The sequence below is a fragment of the Apteryx rowi genome, unplaced genomic scaffold, assembly GCF_003343035.1.
Source record: "Apteryx rowi isolate R43461 unplaced genomic scaffold, aptRow1 scaffold_176, whole genome shotgun sequence".
NCBI classification, from domain to species: Eukaryota; Metazoa; Chordata; class Aves; order Apterygiformes; family Apterygidae; genus Apteryx; species Apteryx rowi.
Window position 1 is genome coordinate 638,552 of NW_020448041.1, and position 23,881 is coordinate 662,432.

A 23,881-nucleotide genomic window follows, 5' to 3' on the forward strand; every position below is an offset into this window, starting at 1 on the left:
TAAATTTGAAGGGCTAACAGAAGAGAACAAAGAAATATGAAGCAGGCAGGAATTTTCTCATCATGTCTAGAGCGTGTAAGCAGGCATAAATTATTTATTTTAGCCTACTGTATCCTAAAACTTTACGTTACTTGAATCTGTTTTAAAGGTTCAATAAGTCTTTCCCTGGCTTTCACACTCCTGTTTTAAATGATTTGAAACACATTCAGCACTTACAGAAAGGTATCAAGTATTCTACTGGGGATAAGATACTGCCTTCAAGCAACTAGTATTATGGATGTCATAGGAGGAAAGTCACTTAGAACTCTACTGCCAAAGCTTAATGGCTAAAATACGTTTCCTAGGATTATTATATTCATATGTCTGCATAAAACTTGTTTTTATATATTTTGGAACTTGTGTGAATGATCCCAGGATCATCTAATGATCTGGTAAATGACCTTTTATTAATTTGCATCTGTTTAATTTGCTAGGTAAAATCCTTAATGATGATACGGCTCTTAAAGAATACAAAATAGATGAGAAGAACTTTGTGGTGGTTATGGTGACAAAAGTGAGTGGTCCTTATTTTTGGAAAGAAAATTGCATTTTGTTTTTTTTTTTCATTGTGATGAGTGATCGTATATGCATATCCTTAAAACCAGTGGAAATTGGTTATCTGAAAGTTTTGGTCAGCAGTAAAATGCTGGTGTGAATAGAGCTAAAATATCAGTTTCCCTGAGTTGATCATTTTTTCTGTTCTGTGCTTAGTGTTAATACTGGAGAAAGTAATTGACAGTGGCTGACTTTGATTTTATTGTTTCTTCTGTTTCTGGCTTAGAGTCCTCTGTGGTCTGTTCCTCCAGCGATTTTCTTGAAAGGAACCAGGGAACCTAGATAGTTTGTTACTAAATCTTCTGTACGGATCTTCCTCCAGTCTTGCCCTGTTGCTTTCCAAAACTAATGCCCCAGTTTCTTGTGTCAAGTTCAACAGCTTAAACCAGTAAAGGAAGAAAATGTGCAAATCGGCAAACCTGTGAGTTTTGAATGACAGCTATGGCTTATTAAAGAGAATGACTGTGACACTTGTTTGAAGTGCCTCTCCTCTTGTCCTGTAGCCAGATTGCTTCCAGGGACTCGAGCCATTCGTCTTGTAGGCATCCCAGGTCCTTCGGGTCTGAGTAGAAGTCTGGTTTTGTCTCCGTCTTGAGACGCGAGGTTAACTTTGGAATTACAGGTCCCCTTCCTGACAAAGGGAACCTTTAGTTCGGTTGCCCTTTGCTTTTGTCTGCTGTTGGCTCATTAGACTCGCTATTTGAACATAACAGCTAACAAACTCCTCCAGGCAAACCAGAGACTAGAACTCAGGAAAAGAGGCGTTTATCAGTAGAAGCACACAGATACAGATGAGATTTCAGAGCATGACTTTGAGCATAAAAAATACCAATCACTTGAAAACTTGCTAGATGCAATACCTGGCCTGTGTGTAGGAATTATAGTTCTTCACTGTTATGGACCTGTGTGTGAAATAAAGAAACTGGGGCATTCCTTGAGTTGAAGTCAGCCTTCTGCAATGCATGTATTGCTATGCACACTAAGTTTTTAAGCTTAGTTTTCCTTTTCCTGACTCTTTTCTGGATAAGACATGCCCCCGTCAAAGAAGCAAACCCACTAATCTTTTCTGATGTTCAAAACTGTATACATGTTTGCATCTTTTCTCTAAATGTTTCTTAGTCTTCTCTTGTGGCTGTCATGCTGGAAACCGCTCATTCTCAACCTCTTTGCTTTTCTTTCAGACAAAAGGAGGAAATACCTTTTTCCTAGTTTGAGCAAACATATTGTCTGAAAGTGATTCACCTTGAATAACTAGTTGTATTTTGCTAAAGTAGCTATTTTTGTTGCTCGGGCAGAGAAGTGACTCAGCTTTAAGGATATGTGTAGATAGGGGACTACACTGATACAGCTTTCAAATACTTAATTACATATCTTAACCATAAGTTGTTATATACATTCTGAAAAGTACAATTTCTGTATAATGGCTTTAGTACTATATCCAAGCAGAATTCATGCTTCTAATGGTGAATCAAAATTATATGCTTGCAAATCTAAATTTGTTGATGTTGATTTGATAGTCCTCAATTCTCCTGGAATTTTGGTGCTCTATACAAAACTCAAGTATGTGTAATGCTAGTTACATAGTGCTTTATATGTAAAGAGTGCATAAATAAAATTTGTTGAAGGTTAAGTTTCAGATTTTTAGCCTTAATTTTTAGTATTTCATTTTCCAGAAAATCACATTCATAACAAAATGTGATTTCTGCCTTTTTCATTTTTTCTGAATTTGAATGGTGGGAAAACCTTGTGCTTGTTGCACTTGTCAGATGTCTTTTGACAACTATTTCAGTTTTGTCTGAAAAAAGGTGCTTTTATAAAACAAGATTATTTTTGAAATAGTGTTTCATTCTATAAATGTTTAGATTTTCTTTCTAGATTGCACTTTGTAATCAGATARTGTGAATGCTTAGGTGTCTAAATAAGTACTTGAAACTTTAAACATAACAAAAGTCATTATAGATTTAGACAGTCTTTCGAATATTTGTTATGCTTGATGTTGAGGCCACAGGGTCAAACACAAATGTTCTTAGCAGAACATAGTCAGTGTATTGACTATAGAAAGTATTGCTATAGAAGCTTTGTGCGTTGTCTGAATTCTCTTGTCCCATTATAGCCCAAAGCAGCAGCTGTACCGACACAGTCACCAGCAGCAACTCAACAGTCAAATGCTACGACCACTGCTGGCTCTACAACTGCAGCTCTCACACCAGTCCCAACACCAACACCTGCTGCTGCCCCTGTGCCAGCTCGTGTCCCTACCACTCCAGTACCAGCTGCAGCAGCTTGTGATCCTGCACCTGTAAGTACTCCTAAAGAAGAGAAGCCAGCGGAAAAAACACCTGAAGCACCAGCTGCTGTCAGCCCATCATCAACTGACAGGTATGAATGAGTCTCCCAAAATGGATTCTCTGTCAATTTCTGTTGCTTCTGGTTTTGGTTTTAAGTTGAATTTTCCATTACAGTGTCAGTMCAATCATTTTTTCTGTTCTACATAGCTTTTCTTCCCTCCTAACTGTAATTTCAATCTCTGGCTCGAGTATAACATTACTGAAGGTAATACGCTTACCTCTCACCCTGCACCTTTTCCTGTGGGAAGTGTGGTTTTAGAACTAAACCTATGGAGTGGGGAGTTAAGTGATACAAGACTTGTTACATTCTCTTCAGGCTTTTCAGAGTTATTGTGACCCACATTTTCTTTTAAACTGAGGATATTCACCTGCATGGTGAACTCATATTTGTGAAGCTCTTCCAGGCTTTAAATATAGGTGTGTCCTCCCCCCTTTATAGGCCTCTGACAGTGTTTAGAATTATACTGGTTAGATGTGAATCATGCTAAGAAGTTCTTTACTACAGCAAGAGTCTCTTAGTTTCTGGAAAGAAATTAATTTTATTTATTTATTTTTTCATAAAATGAAAAGATCTGTAGTGTGCACCCTATTGATGAATTTTTACAGAATCAGCTTTTACCAAAATGTAGGATATAGTATTGCTCTTAATCATGTAATAACTTAAAGCTTTAAGATTATTCATTATGAACAATTCCTTGGCCCATCTGTAAGTAGCTGTGAGACCTGGGATAGCTTTTAACCTCAGTTCTCAATCAAGAAAATCAAGTGCAAGTTTGAAGTTGCATCCCTGGTTGTACTTTGCCTTTTGTTGCTTAAAGTTGCTTAAATATTGCATGGGATAAAAATTTTGTCGGCCATAACAGAATGGCTTGCGAAGTGCTGCATAGCGTCAGATCTTCATTTTTTTTAAAAGACCTGCTTGCAATTATTTGTGTTATTTATGTGAATGCTGTTGCACAAGACATTAATTTTTGAAGTGGTTGTATTTAAATACCATCAAATGTTGATTTGATATGGGGATGAGGAAACAAAGGTTGCAATTGCTTGCAAGGCTTGCAATTACCTTAAAATGTCAGCACTGATTTCTTGCACTAAATACCTTTAAGTATTGATTTAATTTTGCTATTTTGTGAAATTGACATCTCTCTTTCAATCTAGTAAAGTAGGGAATACAAATGAAGCTTCAGGCAGCAGTGGAATAACTTCCTTTTCTTTGTTACTGAGTGGTTTTTTTTTCCTGCTCAGTTTGTCCAGTAAGTTCAAAGACTAGATTAAATCTTTGATTCTGAAACAATGTTCTCCAGGTTTTCTATGCACAGATTGCAGTGCAGGAAAAGGAGTCTCAATGTGAATATTTAAATCTAACAGCAAAAGAGTAATCTGGCAAATACATTGTAGTTATCACCTGCCTTGATTTTAGTGAGTAGTGCTTGTTTTTGATTTGCTTGAGAAATTAAGTAATTACTGCTTCAGGGGTGGGTGAAGGTTTATCTGGTCTTAACCAGGCAAGCTGGTGTTCTATTTCACCTTTGCTCTTTTTCAGTTATGGTAAATCTTAGCAGTGATAAACACTAGCAAAGTATTCTTGCTGGAACWGATTTTTTTCTCACATGAAAAATGCATCTCTGCATCTCTACATTGCAGATTATTTATTTATTTTTTTAACAGCCTGTTCTACAAGTTGATTCTGATTAATCTGATGATCTTTCATTTGCCATTGTTAGGAGTTGGCAGCTCCGGTAGCCCATTAAATGTGAGGCTGCTGCAGCTCCATGAACCCAGGTCCATCAGGTATTGAGGCTGAACATGCATTCCCAATAGGTGTGCACATGTGCACACACACATGCTATGTACGTACATATGTACATGGCTAGCCACACAGATCAACATGGAGAGAAACCACAGCATCCACGCAAATACAAACAGCACCAGTGATCTCATCTGCTTCCCCTCTTTGGCTGATGAGGGCGAAAGCCTGCTAGTGGAAAATATATATACATATAGAATATGGGTCCCACCAGTATTTGACCTTAGACAGTCTGTTGCAGTAGCTGTCCCCTGGATCTGCTGGTGTCCCCAGTTGCTGGCACCTGGGCAGGCAAACAAACAAGGCCTGCAGCTGTGCTTTCGTTGCTGATACTCAGCCTCCCCTTGCACACAGTCACAAGCACGTGCTATGRATGCATCCAGGAACTGGTGTGAGACACTCGGTCCACCTTGTAGCTGGCCCCTGGATCCCCTGGTCTCCCAGCTGTCTCTTGCAGAGAGAGGGAGAGACAGAGAGAGAGACAAATGCACGCACTCTAGTCCAGACCTATGGCCTTGCCAGCAGCCAGCCACCCAACCTTACGATCTCTCCAGCAGCTGACTTGGATCGCCTGGTCCCTCCACTAGCCAACTCTCCAGTAGCTGGCCCTGACTTAAAGCCCATCCGATACAAGTGTTTTAGACCCCTCGACAGCTCTGTTGGCTTGATGTTTGTTAGTGATTGTGCAAACACCAACATGCACATCCACACTTATTGCATGCACTCTGGTCTCTTCAGTAGCTGGAACCCCAGGTGCATGGGCCACTGTAACCCAGGGCCCCTTCTCCAGTTGTTGACACTTAGACCTCCACACAATCCAATCTCTGTGGTTGCTGACTCCACAGACACACAGCTCCTGTGACTCGTGATCCCCTCTGTAGTTGCTGGCACTTAGACCTCCATAGACACAGATCAGAGCGCCCTGTCACTCAAGAATATATTTAGAAAYGAATTTTTAATAAGAAGGCAGGACCAACTGTGGTGATGAGGCACAGGGCATGGCCAGACAAACRTACTGACCAGCCACCAGTTTAAACATGACTGGCCCCTCCTGACCTGTTTTCACCTCCATTTTCCCTGCTTTTCATCCCTAGTCCRTACTGATTCCCCCTCCTTTGCCTGCCTTTGGTCTTTCCCTTAGACGTTCCATAATAAATCTTTCACAATCCCAAAAGGCTTTTCCTGGCATCTGGTGATGAGTCCCAATAGCCCTGAAGGCAGTAACTCCCCAGTCTGTAGGGCAACCAGGGAGCCTCTCCTGTTGACCTGTCAGGGTGGGGAGGGAGGTATCAKCCCTGGCCCATGGGGCTGATCGGCATCCTGTGACAGGCCTGGGAGGAGCTGGGCCAGGGACTCTGGTGGCTCTGGTTAGGTTATTGGGGTTCCTCTGCCTGCTGTTGTGCCTCTGTGCTCCTTTGTGTTTATGGAGATGAGCCTTTATTCCCTTTACCTAACAGCTATGATAATTTGAAAGGGAATAATTGCATATTTTAGTAGTTTACCAGGAAAGTACAACACTGAGATTTTAAAAAGTGCTTGGCCATGATCTCCTTAAGTCCTCACTGAGACTAGCCTGAGTTGCATCATTGACTTTGGTGAAGCAGTTAGAGAGACTGCTGTGTGCTTTTAAAAATCCTCCTTGTTTTCCCACCCKTTAAAGCATTCAAGCAAGCAGATGGCAATCCCTGAGCAGATGGGCAGTGGCCAAAATATGGGATGGGGGCACTGGCCTTTAAGCRCTAAAAATGGTAGCATTGTCAGTTTGTAAAATTTGGTCTCATTATAAGTCCAAGAGAGACAGCTCTTTAGAAAGGGTGTTGGTCCTTCAAAAACAAAAGGTGCCACTTACAGAGTTACAGCTGCTGCTTCTGTTTTGAAAAACAGGAAGTTTTCCAAAGTTTTGTAATTACCATTGCACTTGTCTTCATCTTACAGTACAACAGGTGATACATCTCGATCAAATCTTTTTGAGGATGCTATAAGTGCACTTGGTAAGTGGAGTGTTTTTTTTAATGTAGACATTATTTTGGTGCAGCAGGAGCAAATGAGGGATTCACAGATGTTGACGTTCTCTTCTGTGTCTGTCATTTTACAGTTATAATCAAAGTACTCTTCTCTGAGAACAGAAGTTGATATCATAGAACCAGTACCAAGAACTTCTTTACTGAAGAATATTTCACTTCATATATTTTTATTGTAGAAAAAGAAAATTCTTATCCTTCCTGTGTTTTTTTTTTTTTTTCCCCCCTGTTTGCCTTGATATCTCTTTTAATTATTCAGCTTAAAGTGGCTTGGATAGAAGACTGGCCATAAATATGTGTAAGTTTTTCTTTTACCTTTGCTTCCCAGTGAGCAGGTCTGATAAAATGGCTGGCTTTATTACTCACTTGTTTCAGCTTGGACAGTACTGTCAAAGTATATCCCGGATACTTTTAGATTGCATTTAGATGAATTCACTTTGTCTGCTGCTATCTGGGTTGAGGAGTGAGTGTTTCCAAACACTTACAGTCAATTCACTTTTGTTCTGACAGTTTAAATGTCTTTGCTTCTCAGTGGAAGAAATGGGGTAAAAATCATAGGAATATCTGCCCCTCAGTTACACTGATGCAGGTACTTACAGAATTACTAGACAAACCCACAAACTCCTGTCACTAGAATTGTCTACTTAAAGCTTTTTGGAGGGGATTTTTCAGAGTGTAGCAAATTAAGGCACAGAAATTAGGAGGGAGAGATTTTTTTATTTTGCGTTTCTCAACTCTGTAAACATTAAGCTGCATCTTAGTTTAAATAGTTAAACCAGATAAAGAGTCACTTCCTACATTTTTGTAGTGGTGTGTGCATGTGTTGGAGGCAGGTGTTGTGACTAAGCAGCTCAAAGTCACTTGGGAGTGGTACTGCTTAACTTACTTTGGCAGTTGCCACCAGGTTTAGTTCATCTAATTGCAGTTTAAGGACCTATTTATGACATACTGTTAAAGACTGAAGAACTGCTTGAGCTAAGGTAGCTGATAAGTAGTGCAGGAGACAACCAGTCAAGTATTCTGTTATGTTTCGTAAGTGATTGCTGGTGCCAAAGGTGCTACAGGCTTCATTAATGACTCGTTATACCTTAGTGCCTGAAATGTGCTCATCACGAATACTTTARTGATAATGACCAACAAGTTTAAATGCGCTGGTGGTCTTGGTTTAATAGTTACCTTCAGAGTTGTGTGTGGGTTTTTTGGTTTTTTTATGTAGCAGAAGAGAATCAGCTTACTTATCCCTTTGATGTGAAATTTCTTTGATTTCTGTTATAGTAAACCCAAATGTCTCTTAACAGTTCAGAAATTGCAGGCGTTGAGTGTAATTTTCWGGATAAATGTCCTGCAAGGGTTATAAGCCAAAGATTTTTTTTAAAGGCAGTAGGCATGAGCTCTCTGGTCCTTCTCCTTTAGAGAGAAGGAGTTTACTCACACAAGTTCATGTAGTTTTTTACACTCTAAGTAGGATCCCAGGCATGTTCTTACTCTGGTCTCTGAGGTATATTGTCTGAAGAGACTTGATTTCACTTTAAACACAGCGATTGGTTTCTAATGAATTGCTCTTATTTTCAGTCAATTAAGCTGGCTGAAAATCAGTCTGACTGTGTTAACATAAGGATACRCATGTTTTGCAGTTTCTGTGTAGCCATCTCTTTCCCTGGAACAGCCTATGTTTTTGCTGGACTTCGGGCAGGAATTACTGTGGGGAGTATGAGGAACTGGATTTGAAAATTAGTCAAGCTTTAAAATGTTGTTTGAAAGTCAAAAAGAACAGGATCAGTTCAGCAGTGACCTCACAGATTTTCTTAGTAGTACACAGAGATGGACCTGAGTGTGTCGCAACGTAACTGGTGTGTAGTTCCTGAATTATTTATTCTTGAGCTTGCTTTAGCACTACTTGTGTAAGTAGATTGTGTATGCACTACGTGTGCCTACATTTACAGTACTTGTGTTTCCTTCTTCGGCTTTTACTTGTGCTTAATGTAGGATAAGATGTAAGTTGACCTTTCTTGCTTTCAAATTTTCTTTTTCTTTAATTTATCTCATAGTGTTCTGGTCTCTGCATAGACCATATTGGTAGACCACTACAGAATTGTTTAGCAAATAGGTAGTCAAATCAAAAGGCATTCTTTTTGCTGTTTAGCTCAATTAGTTGTTAGCAATAGCAAGGATAAACTAGTGGTGGGTGAGAAAGATCATAAACAGTAGGTTTAGCAAAATCACTCTATTGGGACAATTGTGTTTTGGCTTTTTTGCCTCTCTCAAAAGATATCCAGAAATATGTATCTTTAAAACACAAGTGTTTGGGATTTTTTTATTTCCTTGGAAGAATGATGTGAAGTGATTAACCTTCCAGTTGTGTGTATACAGACTTGTGCATACCATTCCTTAAACTCAAGTCAGAGCTATTATTTTGTAGTCTAAACAATAAACACTCTGGTTAGTTAAGTGGTGTCAATTCATTTCTCACTTATGGAAAAAGCACAGATATTTTTGGGTTAGGACTATTTTGCTATGCTTRAGTATATTGCCCTCAGTTATACAGCCACTGATTAATTGGAAAAAGTCTTAAAAAAMCAAGAAATTAACTTCAAGAAATGTGACTGTGTTAATATTGGCTTGAGTTAAATTCCTTCTCCCTAAGTGTTTAGAGCATTTTTCATATTAAACATTAAAACAGATATTCTTTGGTTCTTTTAATTGTGATGTATTTGTCCTAAAAGAGTAGATCTAATAGTATTYGTTTCCTCTGTTTTTCTGCAATCTRTTGTTTTTAATGATAACTCTAAATTGTTTAACTTTCCTGCCAATCCCTTGCTAGTTTTAGGACGTCAACAATACATTCCCACTGAGATGGGACATATGCAAGCATGGGCCAGTTTTAGCCCATTTGTGCAATAAGGTGGTGGGGGACTCAATATGAAGGTTATCTAATCAAAATATGTGAGTTAAGATAGTCTGTTCTCCCTGATCCTCACTGAGATCTTAAGTGACTTTCTAGATATAACTTTAAGTCTTCGACCTGACTTGAATCCTTTCATAGGAGGTTGATTAAATGACTTTGCTACATGCTGGTGACAAGAATCAATATAGTTATAACTTGGCCTTCACTGTTTGTCATCTTTCTAACCATAGCGTAGTAATAAGATTTTATTTCACAAACCATGATGGTTAACAGCAGTTTGACAAGTAGATTTCTGCCTAGAGAGCCTTACAACCTTATACTGCAGGAGACTTTTCTAATTCAGTAAGGAATTGATTATTAGCTTTGCGGATGCCCTTAACCTTAGAGGAAAACATAGGGAGGGAGAATTACTTCAATTATGAATACAGAAGTGTCATAAATACTGTTGGTTTTTTTTCCAGTAGAAGGCTGCATTGTGTTCTGTCCCCTGGACCTTAACATTCCAATTGAATGCATAATGAAACCCCCTGAATATGTTTTAAGTTAATGAAACAGAACCATGGCAAGTTTAGTATGAGCTCTTCTTCTTTACTCTCCAATGAATGATTCAAATTTAGGGTAGAAATGATATTTCTCCATTGAAATATTTTTGTGCTCTTTTTTGCCTTACTCCCTTAAAATGGTGATTGTGTTCCTTCTAGTGACAGGTCAGTCCTATGAGAATATGGTGACTGAGATCATGTCAATGGGATATGAACGAGAGCAAGTAATTGCAGCGCTGAGAGCCAGCTTCAACAATCCTGACAGAGCGGTGGAATACCTTTTAATGGTGAGCAGCTTATTTCATTTACATTCTCCCCTTTCACTTTTTGTTTTGCCCGTGTTAAAGAGAAATTTTGACTTTGATTTACTTATTTTGATTATTATCCAATCAGAAAGAGTAATGTGTGTTCACAAGAGAATAGCAGCTCTAAGGAGAGTATCTGGAAGGCCAAGATGCAGAATTTTGAGGAGCGTGTCTTAGAGGAAATACTATCCTTAGCTATATCTGTCACTTCTTTGCTTTTATTTTATGTTGATTTATGTGGTTATATATGTAAAGAATGCCCTGTTTCAGTGATAAACTGTAACTGCCAATGCGTAGCTCAAGGAATGATTCTGTTTGTGGTGATGTCTTAGTGATAACAGTAGTTGCATTTTTGTATTAGTATCTAACTTCACAAGAGAATTTAGAGTTCCCGTTCATTGTTCTTACTAATCATACACAGTGTTCTTATTAATACATTTTCCAAACAGAAGGATTTGAGTTTTTTTTATAGCATGCTTAGTTTAACTAGTATTTTAACTAAATAAGTTTCTGGACAAGAAACAAGTTCTCATTAGGTAATTGTAGTTTTAAAGCCGAAATAAGTTTCACTGACTTGAAAGGAAATGAAGAATAGTTTCAGTCGAGCGGGCATCTTGTGAGTCATTTTAGGGTTTGTTTCGTTGTTGAATTACATCTTGTTGCATACCATAGTCTGATAGGTGAATTGTGACCATAGGAGAATGGATCTGGGAGCTCAGATGTACAGAATTTGTTGTTTATTCATTATTTTCAGTGTGTTTAGTTTTGGCTATGCTCAAGTTCATTGTAGCATACCATTTTTTCCCTGATGTTTTTTCTTTTTTCCAAATCTGAATTTGATTAAAACTTTGAGGCCAGTTACCTTGATCCAGTCCTTGCAGAATATATGCAGAATGAATTTCTGGTAGACTGACAGGGAGACTGTGACCTTGGTCTCCAGTTATAACCTTCATTATCAAAAAGGAAGTTTTTTCTTCAGTAGTTATAACTACAAGTCACTTTGTTTGTTACGTATATTGATGGTTCTAAGACTTTCTAACTTGCAGTTTTTGAACAGATAACAAATGCCAGTAAGTGGGATGTAAAAAGTTCAATTCTCATCTTTTATTAAGCTGACCAAAGATGGTAAGTATTTATTGCCCAAAAGAAAGGCAGTAGGTACAATCTGGCTGACATTGGTCTGGAAATCTCAAACATTTCTACATGTTTCATGCCTTAAAAGTGTTGAATTTACTGTGTGCTTACTGCATGTGCCATAAATCTGGTACCTCCTGGAAGTGCTCATTGGTTATGCAGGTGTCAGTCTTTTGTAGGGTGCTTGTACAGCCAGTCTGGGATTTCCCTGCCCTCGCTTATTTATGTTTAGGAAGTCTCGAATAGAAATAGAACAGCCCTACAATGGAGTTCAACACATGGCATGTCTGCAAACCATTAAGTCTAGCTATTCTGAGCAAAACTTTTTTTCTTCTTCAGTAGGTCCTTCTGTTATGTAAGCTTGTTCCTTTCTCTGTTTCATGCCATCTTTTACTGAGTGAGTTTTCTTCTTTCTTCCTCCCCTCCCGTTGGAAAAAAGGGCGGTAAGAAGGTCTMTTCAAGATCCTATTAGCCAACACAGATTTTTATTTTCTCTCTAGGAAAATTCTGTTGCTACAAGCGATCTATTAACTTTTCTTGATCTTGTGGAGTCTGAGCATGCTCTTTAACATCCTACTGCATCAGAAAAGCTTTTAGTAGTTAATACTGGCCAATTGATGACACAGTTCTTTGGCCTTTTGCTTTATCAACCACCAAATCACCTAGGTGCTCCAAAGTGTTATCTTTTTAGATAATCTGCAGAGTAGTATTAGGATGTTGAGCACTGTAAGTGTATACCAGTCTCCTGGTTTTAAGAATCACTACTCAAAAAGTGCCTGTAAACTGCTGAAGAGACATGGAAAAGAGGAAATGAATGCATAAATCATAGTAGTTCTTTAGATTAGCTCTGGACAACCACTTGTTACCCAGGGTTCAGATGGCAAGTTCCTCGATTTTCTCAGCTCCTTGTCTGAGGATCTAGAAATTTTATAGTCCTGTACCCTTGAGCTGTGTTCGTGGACGATCTAGATTTCAAAAGATGCTGTTTCTTTCTGTGCTACAGACTCATCTTTGGAAGGCATTTAGCTTCAAATCTGTTTTTGACCCAGGGTTTTCCTAATCCTTAATTAGGAAGGAGCTTTGGCTTTCCTCCAACCACTAGACCATTGGTTACAGCCTCTTAGTTTGGAAGCCTCTACATTCTGTGGGTAGAGCCTGGTGTGATTATTGCCTGCTCCCATAGTGAACAGTGTCACCTAAAATCTACTCCAGTGCTTAGTTAAGCTGTAAACAGATTGTTTAACTCATTGCACGGCAGAAATGCCCTTCCCACTGCCCAGGCAATGTTTGCATCCAAAATTAATTCTTTTATGTTAAGAACCCTATATTCCATATAAACATTTAATTGACATTGTACTTTATTCAGTTGTATACCTGTATGAACTAGATGTGCAGAGATCATTAGTCTCATCTGACTACCGTAATACATAGCCTTGGTTATTTGGAGAGTGATACTTCAAGCTTAGCTTTAAGAATTAATTTGACAAATCATCCCTAAATCAGTTTGGTTAGATTTGTTTCCCTAGTGCCTCTATTAGAGAGGAAACTTAAGGTTTAACGAGCATTTGCTGTCTGGTCTGGACATAGATTGCAATGACAACATATGCCCCTATGAATAGGTAAAATCAACCAGTAATTTCATAATATTAACCAGAGTTCATACATTGTACTTACATACCACCAAATATCTGATTTGATGGAAAAATGTGTTTAAGTGGTGTTCTGTAAGGCAGTAGTAAGAGAGTTACCACAAGATTGCATCATAAATGGAWTTTTTTTCCCCTTTGTGGAAGGAGGGAAGCATAGCAAGCTGATCAAACCAGATAATAATGGTAATAAAGGGAGAGACAGGGAAAATTTGCATGAGTGGCTTAAATATGGACTTGATGTTGTAGGTGCTTTATACTTTGGTGTGCTTCTGAACTCGCAGATAAGGCCAAATCATGCCTGGAGCATTACGCAGTTCTACCTTTTTAGATGTAGCCTTTATGTTGGCTGTGTGTTTGTCCTTTTTTGTATTTGTCCTCATCAGCCACAGTGATGAATGTATCATGTGAAGAACATGTCATAGCAGAACTTTTAATCTACATTACCTGCCAGTTTATTCTGTGCTAGATTTACCAAACCTCTTCATTGTCTAGTTACACTGAAATTCTCTGATTAATTCCACCAACCCTGTTTGTTATGCTGAGTATTACCAAACTGAAGGGTGTCTTTTCCCCTTGAGACAGGTGGTGAAGTGTATTCTGTTGTACCAGTGCTGCTGCCTTCCCAGACTGATCTAGATTGAATATTCTGGAAGGTGTGGAAAAACTGAATTTTCTGTGTACCTTGGAACAAAGTGTTGGGGAGTAGAGAATCTTGTATGGTCTTGCTGCTTTGGGGCTGGGTTTGACATTGTTTAACATTCCCCCAGCTATTACTGTGTGTGTGTCAGGAGGTTTACTGCTTTGTGGAGCTACTTAGGTTCATCCCTCTGAACAGTTAGTTACTCTTTAAAGTTTGCATACAGGAAGTGAAACAAAATGCAAGTTAACTATTTCTATAATAGTTAGAAATTTGATTATATACAGCCTTTTCACACTCAAAATAGAAATAAATGGCAATAATACCACTATTAGCTGGAGAAAGGAGATCCAAACAGCTGTGCTCTTATCTTTCTTAATTTCCTGCCAGCTAAATTATGTGTTCCTTAATCAACTGTATGACATCTATAACCTCACTGTAAGCATTGTATGCTGTGATTCTGTGCTGTAATGTAACTTTATTTGCATAATACCGTAACATAAAGTTATAACTTTATAGTTGGTTAAACTTTTTCACATCATATATATTAGTACAGGATTCAAAGCAACTTTTTATTTATGGAGTAAAATGCATTTTAATCTGAACAAACTAATGCATCACAAGGTTTATTACCTTACTACATGGCTACACAAGCCATATATTTTTTGTCCAAAAAAAAAAAAAAAAAACCTCTCTCCCCAGTATTCTTCTCCAGTGGTAAATGCCTATCTGTCACTAGCATTGCATTGGCTATGTATTTGCACTGAAAGTATTAATGTTGTCTTTTCATTCTGGGAACTAAATAATACATACAATAAAACAAATACCTTTTAGCATTCTGTAGGTAATAATGTGATCTGTGGCTTTAGGGTATACCTGGAGATAATCAGGCTGTGGCTGAACCTCCTCAAGTAGCAAGCACAGGTGCGCCTCAGTCTTCCGCATCAGTGGCAGCAGCAACAACTGTACCTACAACTACTAGTTCTTCAGGAGGTAAGAAAGATTGTATTTGAGAGGCTCTGATAAACATATGCACCTAAACTCACTGCAACACAGAATGCTGAAGTGGACTGGTAAAAGTGAGTTGCGTAAGAGCCATAACATGAAAATTCCGTAAGTGTGGTCCCGCTTGGAAGAAATGACTTGTTGTATGTGGATATGTCTGTAATAAGGCATCAGATTTTTAATACTGCTGTGATCTCACACCATTCCTTTGATTCAGTGTTTTGGTTTTAAATGCAAGACCACAAATGTGGATGGGGTTGTGTTTTCTCTCACTTAAATCTGTCTTCCTACTGTTGTGGCTAACTGTGCTGTGCTGACTGTGGCTATACTAACGCATTTACTGCTGGGGGAAGTTGGAATGTCCAGAGGGAAACATGCAGTAGGCGATCAGGCATAGTGCCTCTGAGACCCATCCGTCAGCTAGCACCCCTCATTCATCAGTGCGCCACATGAAGGGAGTGGTAGTGCCCATTGAAGAGAATGCCGTCTAAGAAGAAATAAATACATGAAAGGAGCATAATCAAGTCTTATTTAATTTGCAGCAAAGAGAATTTCCAAGATTTAAGCCTTGTTAGAGGCCAGAATGCTAAACATACAGGCAGGAGTGACAGGCAGTCATGGCATCATCCATAAGTAGAGAATGGGGGGAATGGTTTATTTCAGAGCACTTCTGGCTGTGCCTGGTTAAAGGCAATAGCTAATAGCATAGGAAAAGTGGGAGGCCAAGACTCACTTCAGAAAGATAGAATTGACCCAATTAGAAGGTATGCCTCTGTTTTAGGCACAGAAACGGAAGCTGATTAGTGTCTCTGGATGAGATTACTCAGAGATGAGATATAAGGAGAAAAGTGCAGGAGATCTAGGAGAAAGGCCTGTGGGATCTTCAGAGAAAGCAGGGTGAGAAGAATGTACATCATTTAACTTTGTTAGAAAAAATACTGAACTAAAGCTATGGAGTAAATCAGAGTGAAAAAGCAAGTTCTGTTCTTCTCCARGGTGGCAGGTGTTGTCCACTTTCATATGTGAGACCAGTTAAGGTGTCAAATCTACTCTTTCCCAGTCGGTCAGAGAGGAAGATGCTAGGATACCAACTATTTGGAAAAATTGTCTTGCTTTGAAAGGAATCTTCCAATTTAGGTTAACTAGGAATGTAAAGTTTTATTCAAGTTAGATTGTGTACCTTCTTACATTCTAACTTGACCCTGGAAATGCCATGTTTCTATTTACAATTATGATGTAGAACTGTATTTTACAAAAGTTTTGGTAACKTGCTTTTTAAAAATGTTTCTCTCTTTGATTTTCAGGACATCCTCTTGAATTTTTACGAAATCAGCCTCAGTTCCAGCAGATGAGACAAATTATTCAGCAAAATCCTTCTCTGTTGCCAGCATTGCTACAACAGATAGGACGGGAAAACCCTCAACTACTGCAGGTGAATTTTAAAGGAGCGCAAAATAACATTACTAAGTGTAGCTTTGAAGAAGGTGAAATGTTGATTCAGTAGGATAACATGTTAATAGCAGTTTAAGAATGCTATTATGGGCTTTCCAGCAGTTACTGCTATACAGAACATATTTTCTGTAGCATTAGAAGTGAGTCTCAATCCCCTTATAAGAGGCGCAAAGGGTGTGAGGAAGAGGAGAGGGTCACTGCAACTGGATTTAATCATGAAATTGTATTTTTTGATGGTCAGATTTCATTATTTTTCTCTAAGTGCTTTCTACACATTCTTTTGGCTACTTAATTTGCTGAAAATAAATAATGTTAGCTGCCTGTTGGCAGGGCTAAACATGCTTTGTTTCAGTATGTTGCTTCCTCTTATTCTCCCATATACCACAGCAAATAAGCCAACATCAGGAGCATTTTATTCAGATGTTGAATGAACCAGTTCAAGAATCTAGTCAAGGTATAAGTGGTGGTGATGGCAGCACTGGAGGAGTAGCGGAAGCTGGAAGTGGTCACATGAACTACATTCAAGTAACACCTCAGGAAAAAGAAGCTATAGAAAGGGTGAGCCTTTCTGCTTTTAGTTGTTTGGCTRTTACTGTAGGGTGCTGACTCTGCTTGGTGCATGGTTAAGATATGCCTTAACTTAAACTGTATATGTAGTAATCTATGACTCATTTCTGATATTTCATAGCTGCTGTAGTCTGTTTAAATCACATCTGTTCTTGCTGAATAGYGATTAAGTCTAAACTCTCCTGAACCCGTCTTATTTAGAAAATGCAGAGCCTTTTAAGTGATCAGAGATCATCTGTAATAATTGATGATTTGAATGAGTTTCACTGAGGAAATAGACCTTCAGGGAGTAACTCCTCCTGCAAAAGCCTCAGACAGTAGTGTTCAAGATAGTGGTAGCTGTGGTAGGTTGCCAGGTTCAAAGGAGTGTGCATGAGCACTGTTTGCAAAGTGCTTGGATGTAAGAGCTCTCATCATTAAGTAGATTAGTTGAAGTCACTACTTAACCCAGTTACTTGGCTATCTATTAGTTAGAATTAATTAGTTTTAGCTTTCTAAAAATGCATGTAAAATTTCAATATAAAAATCAACTTTTGGGGGTATATTGCATGCATGAATATTGTTTGTAACCCTGACTAAATCTGGATTTACATAGATGGCACTGCCTCTGAGATTTTATTTATTTATTAAGATCCAATTACAAGGACTTATGATGCCATACTATAGTATTGTTTTTGTTGTATATCAAAGACACTTTTTTTAGCTGGCAAAGCACAGGGTAATGTAAGGATTACCCCAAAAGCTCTTTAATCTAGCCTTTAGTTTTCTACATCTGAAGGAAACTGATAGTTGATAAAACTAGTCTTTTTGCCCGTGTACTTCTTTACAGATTATCCTCTCTCAAGTCTGCTGCATTTCCCTTTAAAACTATTTTTATGCAGTACAGCATTATCACTAAGCCTGCTCGAGAAGGTACAAAGAGAGATGTACGCCTCTTCCCATTTCCATGAAAGGCACACCTGAAAACTTAGTACTACAACTGACACATTCATTCTGTTTGTAAGCATGATACTAAATCTAAGAATGGATGATAAGAGATAATAGAAGAAAGATTTGATCTGCCCTGTATGTAGAATGCCTTGCAGGTGCTGTGAGAATTTTGAGAAAATCTGCAAAAAAAGATTGTATTTACTTGCCTGTGGCTAAAACTAAGATTTGTTTGTAGAATGTCTAAATGCAGACTAATCCCATTTCATTTGGCACAGTAACAAGCCTTTCTCCAGTAGTCTCATCCCCCAGTGTTATTGTGTCCAAGATATTAGTCCCCAGACTTTCTGAAAACCAGATTGCTCTCAATTTATTTCTCATGGCTGCAATTTTTAATCAGATCTTTTAAAACCAGATCCTAGCTGGGACAACTGAAATTATGGCTTAATGTGGTGTGTTGGACTACTTACCAGTGGTCTACAAATCACAGGCTGTAAGCTTCTGCTCCAGGCGTTTTTTGTTAAAAGTACTGTGCTTTGTATAATTACTAGATTAAAATGTGCCTTGTTTTCTTTTTTCTTTTTTCTTTTTTTCTGCAGCAATGCAGTGTGTAGTTACTTCCTAACATTACTGTGACCCAGGTCTGTTTTAATAACTTATTTTGGCAGTGAAAGCAAAGTGACTTGACTTTCAGTACTTCATTAGACTCCTTCAAGTCACTTTGTCAAGTGAGAACTTAATTTTGCTTCCTAAAGAAACAGGCTACATATTCTTTGTTCGCTAAAGACTATATTGAGATAAGCAGCAATGTTTATTTCAACAAACCAAAAATGGCTTAAGTGGCATATGAAGATATTAAACATACAAAGAAGCTTACTGTACAAACTGTGGTTTCTAAATATGTTTCTCTTCTTCAGTTAAAGGCGTTAGGATTTCCTGAAGGACTTGTGATACAAGCATATTTTGCTTGTGAGAAGAATGAAAACTTGGCTGCCAACTTTCTTCTACAACAGAACTTTGATGAAGATTGAAAGGGAGAGACTTTTTTTTATCTCACACCTCACACCAGTGCATTACACTAACTTTGTTCACTGGATTGTCTGGGATATTTGGGCTCATATCAATAATGCTTGGTGTATGGTATATGGGAGGGTGGGGGGGAAGAGATGAAAATATAGGAAACAAAGCAAAGAAAAATACAAGTATGTCTGCTTTAAATTAGCAGATGCAGCAAATCACACAGTGTAAAATATGCAACCAAAAATCGGCTTCTGCAGGTATTTAGTTCCTTCTATAAAGTGTAGGTTAATTTTTTTTTCTATGTTTTCACTCTTACTGTACTAGTTCCAGAAATGTAGTGTAATGCCCTGCTTCATGTTCCTTTTCCTTAACATTGGTATTGGAGATTGCCGTTGCTATCTAGAATCTACAATCTGTATTTCATGGCGACACTGGATAGTGGCTTTGAGAAATCTAAAGTACCTGAGCAAATGTAAACATGAATGCCAAAATATGGGTAGTTATTTTGCTTTTTTAGATGTATTAAATTAGTGCAAGAAGCCCGTTATTTTGTTCAACAATTTAAAAAATGAATCCCTTTAGATGGAAACTCATTTTAGTTAAAAGTGTCTTGATCATTATTTGAGAACCCTCCTCCCCTTCTAAAATGATCTCAGAAGCTGTATATGTACAGGTAAAATTTTTCTCCTGTTTACATTTCTTATTTTTGGGAAAAATGATAGGTATCTAATTACTGTTTACTTCAATGTTATGTTGCAGTAAAGGTTTGAAAAGCAATGATTGCATGCTTGGTTTTGTTATACTTGCTCTTGTGAACAGAGTGTTTTTTTTCTGCCAGCAAAGAAAATGTAAGCTTTGTTTTTATCCATCCCAGTAATACTTTATTTATTATCAACTCAAATTTTACTTTCCTACTTTTTTTGTAAGGGATGGTCCAAAAAATACAGCTGTTAGCATCTTAGAACCAAGTGTCTAATATTTGTAATACTTTAAACTTTATTTTTATTCCTACCTTTGGGAAAGGATGACCACTCTGAAGCTCTTGGCATTCTGTTGCTCTTGAATAGGTTGTAATGATCAAGACATTTCTGTTCAGTAAGGCCATTTTAGGATTTGTTTACTTTGTGAGAAAGATAAGTTCAAAAACTGAGAAATTAAGCAAACAAGTTATTGCAACCCAAAAGATTACACATACATGCTTTTCTTTTAAAGAATAAGGTTTAATTACAGAGATTTGAATCTTATTTCTTGGTACCTATTTGTCATTATTTTGTTTAGTGAGCAGGAAATTTAACATTCTTAAGACTCACTGACTTTTAGAGACAACCTTGCTAGTCAGTGTAGTGCTAGTGACAAAAAACAAATTCCAGTTTCTCCTAAAGATATTTTGTGCAACACTTCCTGAACATACTTTGGGGATATCATGAGTTTTTTATTGTTGTGTTCCAGCTAGTTGGTTACAAGTTTTTTTTCTACAGTAACTAAGACAATATTAGCATCATTAGTGGTAAAGCCTTGAACTGTTGTACCACTAATAATACTAATGATTTAGTGGTGCAACTAAAGAATGATTTCTGCTTGGAATATGTAGAATTGGATTTAATTACTGCTTATGCTCAAACTACAAATCATGTATCTGAGAAAAGAGAAGGAAAAAGAGGTGGAAACACTTGTATTCATATTTTGTTTCTTCATTGGTTGGCCTTAGTCTGTTAAATAATTATTTGCATAAAATAATGGAACATAATAAAACCTTTCACTGCTTCTCTGTAGCCTTAAACATCTATGATGTTTTTCAGATGGTGTGTATTTTAATTATTCAGATTTTTATTCTTTAACATTTCATAGGTGCATAATGTCTAAGTGATCAGTATTGCAAACAAAATCTATCAGTACAAGCTGTGATACTGCTCAATACAAAATAACTCTTTCATAATGCTTTCATTTTACAGAGGTTAACATTAATATCTAAATCTGCCAGTACATTTCAGCTAAACAGGAGTATCAGTATATTTATGGTACTGCAAGCGATTGGTTTTAATAATGTGCAGTTATGCAGACAAAAAGGGGCTAATAATTATCTGTAAAAGGACTAGCTGCCAGGTATTTGAAAAATGCTAATTTTATACAAGGACTTCCAGAATGTACTTTACTACATAGTTAATATGAAACTAAAACAAAAGCTTTGGGACTATGGGAGTCTTCTTGACCAATCATRTTGTCTGCTCTCAGAAATAATTATTCCTTCCTCAGGAAGATGGGGAATAAAGTAAGAATGACTGTGAGTATTTCTAATCTGCTCCTTTCGGTTTTCATCCTGAAGCATTTACTCGTTATAAGTGCATTTGAATTAAACACTGGTTATCTTGCTCTTTAGGAAAGAGCAAGCAGCTGTGGTCATTTGTAGGTTTGTATACTGGGTGCCAGAGGAGTTTATAGCTGCCCTCATAGAAGTCTTACTGGTTATGATGTTCCTATTTTTCATTGATGGACTCATGTTTGTATGCCATTGGTGGTCTGCCTTCTGATGAAGAGCCAGATACCAGATATATATGCTAGCAAAAACAGTATCTGCTCAGTAGTGGGTTACTTGCTAGGGAGAACCACATATCTCTCTATAATTGCAGCCAAAAAGGAAGAATATATGGAAGTCTTATGCTGTTATGCTGGTAAGTGTGACCTGAACCAGTTGCATGGGTATGATGGTCCCCACTCAATATCATGTGCTGCCATAGGAACAGAAATTGTCTGCACAAGTATGAGCTTTCCAGGTTGGGGAGCTGCCTCCTCAGGGCTCTGCGAACAGTAGCCAAGAAAAGCAAGCATTGCTTCTTAAGTTTTATTACTGGAGTCCTTACTTTTGTTGGAAAACTTTTAGGTGTCTGCTTACTGAAAAATGAATGAAAACCTCTGAAAGCGTGTGTGTGTTTTCACCCTTTTATGCTATTCCTGATGGACTTTTCATTGGGAGAAAACATCTTACTCTGAAAGTTGCATCAGCCTTAGAGTTGTTAATTCCTGTGTCCACTGTACTGCTGCATTATAATGGTAAGGTTCGTTAACTTTGTCCAGCATCCTCTCATGAGTCTAGATAAAACCTGAGACATTGATTTGATACACTTTATTCTTACCACAATAAGGTAACTCTTTTTAGGAATGTGAGGCAATCACTTAAGAAGTCAAACTGTGACTAATTTTAAAGTGTCAGGCTGAACTCTTTCTTCAAGAATACACATTAATGAATGAAATTGGGAGCCACAAAGCTGAGCCCCTGCTGGTGTAGGTGGATCTGTCACCTTGGGGTTCAGGGGATGTTTCAGTTGATTTTAGAAATTTGGGAACAGGTTTGTTAGTGTTTGAAGTTTGGTACTGATTTCCTTCAAACCCAGTCCTGTCTGTGCATAAAAGAAATCAACTCTAGAGTTTCCACATTTGAGAATACTTCATAATTCAGTGGAAGTGATAAAGGGRGAGTGACAACCTCTGTCAGTATTATTTTTTGTTCTTTTTCCTTTTGTGGTTTGGGAGGCCAGCAAGATGTTCAGCTCTTCTAAGTTAATCACATTGTCTTCTGAGAAACTCTATTTTGACACTAAACCTATATAGTTTTGAAACTATGAGGTAGAAAATGGAACTTGACTAAAATATCTACAAAGGCAGGTTTATTTCACCCTGGATGAAATGATGTGCAGGAATAATTTAGTTTTGAAATTATGGCAAAATACATGATTAGTCGTCAGTGCTAATAATTGGAATTTGTGGTCGCAGGCTGTAGCTGATTCTTCTGGATTCTAATTGTCAAGTGCCAGTGCTGTTTTTGTATAAAAATATTTCTTCATAGAAAATAAGACCTGCAAGAAAAGGGGACATTTACCTTTTTGATTCTTGTTAGAATTCAACTAGCTTCTCTTTTCTCCTTCCTGAAATGAGATATACCTCTTGGCTAGGCAAAAGCAAGAAATATTAGTAATAAGCAGTTTAACTCTAGTTCTAATCAAAGCACATTTTTTGAAGAGGCTAGCATCTGTGGTATTTCCTGTCCAGAACTGCGCTGAGATCAATAAATTCAGATGCATATTCCTAAGCAGTGGAAGTGTTCAGCTAGAAAAACAGTAATACACTCTAAAGATTCTTATCCCCACTTACCCCTGTGCTTCAGCGTTTCCCTCAGTGCACACTTATAAAATGGTATCTACTGTATTCTTTTGTTCATTGAAAGTCTAGTGCTAAAACTACCACTTATGTGAAAGTTTTCTGTTGTGTATACCTATGCAGCTGTGCCTGGAGAACTGGAATGCAAAGTGTCTTTAGCTTGCAAAATACGTACCTTGCTATTCTGCTATCCTATTATGGTATGGCTAGAAGCACTAATGCAAATACTTTGTRCCCTAGAGGGCAAGGAGCAACATCCTTGAGATTCTTGTTGACCAAGATAAGGATTTTAGATGTGATAGACTGGGAGTGACCAGATACTTCAGCAGGCACTTCTGTTTGCCATCTCTTGCTATCCTTGTAACATAAAGCATGCAACTCAATGTGCAGCAGCCAAAGATGGGAAAATAAGGCAATGTCTCCAAAGTTCCTGTGTGGCCTTATTTGTAGAATTGGTCAAAATTCTTTAAGTTCAGGTCTGTGTGTCTGTGTTTTTAATGGTATATTTGAGTTAAACATGCACTCCCCCCCCCCCCCAGCTCTTTTCACTTTTGAAGAAAGCATGTGAGCTGCAAGGGAAGTGCCATCAGTGCCTGCTAGTGAATGGAAGAACAAGAATTCAGAGGCAGGGGTTGAGGTATAGGATARGAAAGTGGTCAGCTCTCTGGGTGAGGAATGTAATGAAATAGTGACACTGAAGTGATGAACGCCAGGCAAATGGACTAGCAGATGTTTCCTCTGTGAGGAGGCTAGGTTGAAGTGAGGAGTCTGCATCTAGAAGAGGAGATGGCAGTGCTTGTGAAAGGGCATGGCTGG

At 38.0% G+C, this 23,881-nt stretch overlaps 1 protein-coding gene across 8 annotated transcripts in view; it reads left to right on the top strand.

Annotated features, from left to right (window-relative positions):
* Positions 1–20,697, top strand: part of RAD23B (RAD23 homolog B, nucleotide excision repair protein) — a 35,869-nt gene extending 15,172 nt beyond the window's left edge. For 7 of the 8 annotated variants that reach the window (XM_026061091.1, XM_026061089.1, XM_026061084.1 and 4 more), the window contains 8 exons: positions 474–553; positions 2,708–2,973; positions 6,685–6,740; positions 10,377–10,504; positions 14,812–14,935; positions 16,252–16,379; positions 16,787–16,957; positions 18,811–20,697. In XM_026061091.1, the coding sequence (XP_025916876.1) occupies positions 474–553; positions 2,708–2,973; positions 6,685–6,740; positions 10,377–10,504; positions 14,812–14,935; positions 16,252–16,379; positions 16,787–16,957; positions 18,811–18,924 (1,067 nt within the window). In that variant the 3' untranslated portion in view covers positions 18,925–20,697. The remainder of the gene's footprint in view (positions 1–473; positions 554–2,707; positions 2,974–6,684; positions 6,741–10,376; positions 10,505–14,811; positions 14,936–16,251; positions 16,380–16,786; positions 16,958–18,810) is intronic. The other variant, XM_026061090.1, reaches the window with a different exon arrangement.
* The last annotated feature ends 3,184 nt before the right edge of the window (positions 20,698–23,881 follow it).